This window comes from Sander lucioperca, chromosome 24 (assembly GCF_008315115.2).
Source record: "Sander lucioperca isolate FBNREF2018 chromosome 24, SLUC_FBN_1.2, whole genome shotgun sequence".
In the NCBI taxonomy this organism is placed as follows: Eukaryota; Metazoa; Chordata; class Actinopteri; order Perciformes; family Percidae; genus Sander; species Sander lucioperca.
Window position 1 is genome coordinate 20,106,573 of NC_050196.1, and position 5,000 is coordinate 20,111,572.

General features: G+C 35.5%; 1 protein-coding gene across 1 annotated transcript in view; it reads left to right on the forward strand.

The window, feature by feature from the left end:
• Positions 1-5,000, forward strand: part of LOC118494518 (BCL-6 corepressor-like) — a 27,440-nt gene that overhangs the window by 4,821 nt on the left and 17,619 nt on the right. Inside the window, exon 2 of the mRNA XM_035998830.1 lies at positions 1,150-1,232. Within this exon, the coding sequence (XP_035854723.1) occupies positions 1,230-1,232 (3 nt within the window). The 5' untranslated portion in view covers positions 1,150-1,229. The remainder of the gene's footprint in view (positions 1-1,149; positions 1,233-5,000) is intronic.

Here is a 5,000-nt window from a genome sequence, read left to right on the forward strand (position 1 = left end):
ATTAATCTGAGTCTGTCAGCGGCAAAATGAGCACTTTTATGAAGGTAAATACAAGCTGGACCCAGACCCAGACCTCAAAGCGCCAGACTGGATCAGACCCAGACCTCAAAGCGCCAGACTGGAGCAGACCCAGACCTCAAAGACCCACCAGACCAGCTCAGACCCAGACCTCAAAGACCCGCCAGACTGGATCAGACCCAGACCTCAAAGACCCACCAGACTGGATCAGACCCAGACCTCAAAGACCCACCAGACTGGATCAGACCCAGACCTCAAAGACCCACCAGACCGGATCAGACCCAGACCTCAAAGACCCGCCAGACTGGATCAGACCCAGACCTCAAAGACCCGCCAGACTGGATCAGACCCAGACCTCAAAGACCTGCCAGACTGGATCAGACCCAGACCTCAAAGACCTGCCAGACTGGATCAGACCCAGACCTCAAAGACCCGCCAGACTGGATCAGACCCAGACCTCAGAGACCCACCAGACTGGATCAGACCCAGACCTCAAAGACCCGCCAGACCGGGTCAGACCCAGACCAGTTTTGGGGGGGCTGGATGATGAGAAACAACCTACTGCAGGTTAACTAACAGATTAACTTAATTAATTTATTCACCGTTAATCACATGATTGTCCTGGTTAACTCGAGTTTAATCTCACATTGTGTGTGTGTGTGTGTCTCTTTGTATGTGTGTGTGTGTGTGTGTGTGTGTGTGTATGTGTGTGTGTCTGTGTCAGTTTACACTTTAAACTACTCGCTCCAAACATCGGTCTTCACCGTCAAAAGCTGCCGGTTTCCTCCGCTGAGGCTGGACCACTTCTCCTCTTGTGTGTTTCCTGTCAGCTCCGTGCTGCCTTCAGGGGAAACGGGACATCAGAGAAACATCTCATATAAGCTCCGTACTGCAGCGTTATAACGTCTTCATTAAACATCAACATAATTTCTGGTTAATGAGCCTGTAAACAACGTATAGAAACAACAACATTAACAGGAACTAGTCGTTAATATTTAGGGCAACTAGCCTACGTCTCATCGGATAGATGGTAGGAACAAACGGCCGTTATATGTGGAGTCTGTTGCCATAGCAACCTCCCAGCGATGTTTCACTGCGTCTGTGTGTGTGTGTATTTGTCTCCGTGTGCAGACATGGCGGCCTGAGCGGCGTCCTGGAGGCAGACGGTCCCGTCTGGAGCAGAAACCAGAGCACCGTGGGTTCCTCCCAGCATGGTAAGGTCAAAGGTCACCACGGTGGGGGGGGTGGGGGGGGGGAGATCTCCCACTATCTGGGAACGTCCCGGGACATTTCTGGCTGCATGAATTGAAAAAAAAGTGATTAAAATGGTCGGAAAACAACAAAAGAGGGCGACGAAAAACTTGAAAATAGTGACAACAAATTTTGGGAAAAGCAAAAACTTTGAAAAAAAAAGGTGAACATTTTTTTTTACAATTTTTTTCGGAAAAACGCAAAACATGTTGACAAACAAAAGCGACAAAAACATCCCAAAAAATGGTTCAAAAAAACCCTTGCGAAAGGCGACTACAAACGTCGAAAAAAGCGCCAAAAACGTCGGAAAAATTGTCCAAAAAAAAAAATAAAAAATTGAAAAAGGCGTAAAATTTTCGGAAAAGCGCAAAAAAAGTTGACAAACAAAAATGACAAAAACATCCAAAAAATGGTCCAAAAGAAACTTGAGAAAGGCGACAAACTTAGTAAACAAAAAAAGCAGCGAAATGTCGTAAAAAACGCCAAAAACTTTTAAAAAATTGTCGGAAAAGCGCAAAAAAAAGTTGACAAACAAAAATGACAACAACATCCAGAAAATTGGCCAAAAAAATAAAGCGTGAAAAAACAAAAACGTCAAAAAAAGGCTTAAAAATTGTCCGAAAAGCGCAAAAAAATTTTGACAAACAAAAGACGACAAAAACATCCCCAAAAAAATTTGAAAAAGGCGACAACAAACTTCGGGAAAAGCACCAAAAATTCCGAAACACCGAAAATAAAAATAACACCGAAAATAAAAATAACAAAAATGCGACAAAAACGGTTAAAAAATTGTCCAAAAATAAAACGTCAAAATTGTCAGGAAAGCGCAAAAAAATGACAAACAAAAGCGACAAAAACATCCAAAAAAACCTTGAAAAGGCGCCAAAAACTTCACAGAAAAAAACAAGAAAAACTTTGAAAAAATTGTCCAAAAAAACGTGAAAAAGACGTCAAAATTGTCAGAAAAAAACCCAAAACTTGAAAAAAAAATTACAATAACGTTAAAAAAATTGGAAAAACAACGTTAGATTTTCTTTTTTGAAAAAAACAAAAACGTGAAAAAAAAGGCGTAAAAATTGTCGGAAAAGTGCAAAAAAACGTTGACAAACAAAAAACGACAAAAACGTCCCCAAAATAATTTGAAAAAAGCGCCAAAAACTTCGCAGAAAATAAAAATAACAAAAATGCTACAAAAACAGTTAAAAAATTGTCAAAAAAAAAACGTCAAAATTGTCAGAAAAACCCAAAAAATGTTGACAAACAAAACAAAAACATCCCAAAATTTTTTGAAAAAGGCGACAACAAACTTCGCAGAAAATAACAAAAATGCGACAAAAACGGTTAAAAAAATTGTCCCAAAAAAAAAATCGTGAAAAAGGCGTCAAACTTGTCGGAAAAGCGCAAAAAAATGTTGACAAACGAAATGACAAAAATGGTCCAAAAGAAACTTGAGAAAGGCGACAACTTAGTAAACAAAAAAAGCAGCAAAATGTCGTGCCAAAAACTTTTAAAAAATTGTCCAAAAAAACCTTGAAAAAGCGTCAAAATGTCAAAGAAGACGACAAAAAATAAAACCTGAAAAGGCGTCAAAATTGTCAGGAAAGCGCAAAAAACGTTGGCAAACAAAAGCACAAAAAAAAAACTTGGAAAAAAAACTACAATAACGTTAAAAAAATTGTAAAACAACGTTAGATTTTCTTTTTTGAAAAAAACAAAAACGTGAAAAAAAAGGCGTAAAAATAGTCGGAAAAGTGCAAAAAAACGTTGACAAACAAAACACGACAAAAACATCCCCAAAAAAATTTGAAAAAGGCGATAAAAAGTTCGGGAAAATAAAAATAACAAAAATGCAACAAAAACGGTTAAAAAATTGTCCAAAAATAAAACGTGAAAATTGTCAGGAAAGCGCAAAAAAACGTTGACAAAACAAAAGCGACAAAAACATCCAAAAAAAAAACTTGAAAAGGCGCCAAAAACTTCACAGAAAAAAACAAGAAAAACGTTGAAAAGATTGTCCAAAAAAAACGTGAAAAAGTCGTCAAAATTGTCAGAAAAACCCCAAAACTTGAAAAAAAACTACAATAACGTTAAAAAAATTGTAAAAAAAAAAAATCTTGAGAAAAATGTCGACAAAGGCGACAACGTTAGTTTTTTTTCGAAAAAAACAAAAACGTGAAAAAAAACGTTGACAAACAAAAGCGACAAAAACATCCAAAAAAAAAACTTGAAAAGGCGCCAAAAACTTCGCAGAAAAAAACAAGAAAAACGTTGAAAAAATTGTCCAAAAAAAACGTGAAAAATACGTCAAAATTGTCAGAAAAACCCCAAAAATGTTGACAAACAAAACAAAAACATCCCAAATTTTTTTGAAAAAGGCGACAACAAAATAACAAAAATGCGACAAAACGTTAAAAAATCGTCCAAAAAAAAAACGTAAGACAGACGTCAAAATTGTCAGAAAAAACAAAAAAACGTGAGCGACAAAAACATCCCAAAAAAATTTGAAAAAGGCAACAAAAACTTTGCAGAAAATAAAAATAAGAAGAATGCGACAAAAACGGTTAAAATTTTTTCCAAAAAAACCTTGAAAAAGCATCAAAATGTCAAAAAAGACGACAGAAAATAAAACGTGAAAAAGGCCTCAAAATTGTCGGAAAAGCGCAAAAACATTTTGACAAACAAAAGACGACGAAAAAAAAAAAAAATCTTGAGAAAAATGTCGAAAAAGGCGACAACAACGTTACAAAAAAAAAAGGTGAAAAAACAGGTTGTGGAAACGGTCACTTTCTAAAAAAAAAATTCCAAAAAAATAAAACGTGAAAAAACAAAAACGTGAAAATAAAGGCGTAAAATTTTTCGGAAAAGCGCAAAAAAATGTTGACAAACAAAAGACGACAAAAACATCCCCAAAAACATTTGAAAAACGCAACAACAAACTTCGCAGAAAATAAAAATAACAAAATGCGACAAAAACGGTTAAAAAATTGTCCAAAAAAGAAAACGTGAAAAAGGCGTCAAAATTGTTGGAAAAGCGCAAAAACATTTTGACAAACAAAAGACGACGAAAAAAAAAAAAATCTTGAGAAAAATGTCGAAAAAGGCGACAACAACGTTACATTTTTTTGAAAAAAAATAAAAGGTGAAAAAACAAAAATGTAGAAAAAAAAGGCGTAAAAATTGTCGGAAAACTGCAAAAAAAGTTGACAAAAAAAAGACAAAAAAAACATCCAAAAATTGCCAAAAAACCCTTGAAATGTGAAGTCAGATAGCGCTGAGTCATCCGACGGTTGTGGAAACGGTCAATTTCTAAAAAAAAAATTCCAAAAAAATAAAACGTGAAAAAAAAGGCGTAAAAATATTCGGAAAAGCGCAAAAAAATGTTGACAAACAAAAGACGACAAAAACATCCCAAAAAAAATTTGAAAAACGCGACAACAAACTTCGCAGAAAATAAAAATAACAAAAATGCGACAAAAGCGGTTAAAAAATTGTCCAAAAAATAAAACGTGAAAAGGCGTCAAAATTGTCAGCAAAACGCAAAAAATGTTGACAAACAAAAGCACAAAAAAAAAACTTGAAAAAAATCCAAAAATTGCCAAAAAAACCCTTGAAATGTGAAGTCAGAAAGCGCTGAGTCATCCGACGGTTGTGGAAACGGTCACTTTCTAAAAAAAATTTCCAAAAAAATAAAACGTGAAAAAAATAAAATGTGAAAAAAATAAAACGTGAAA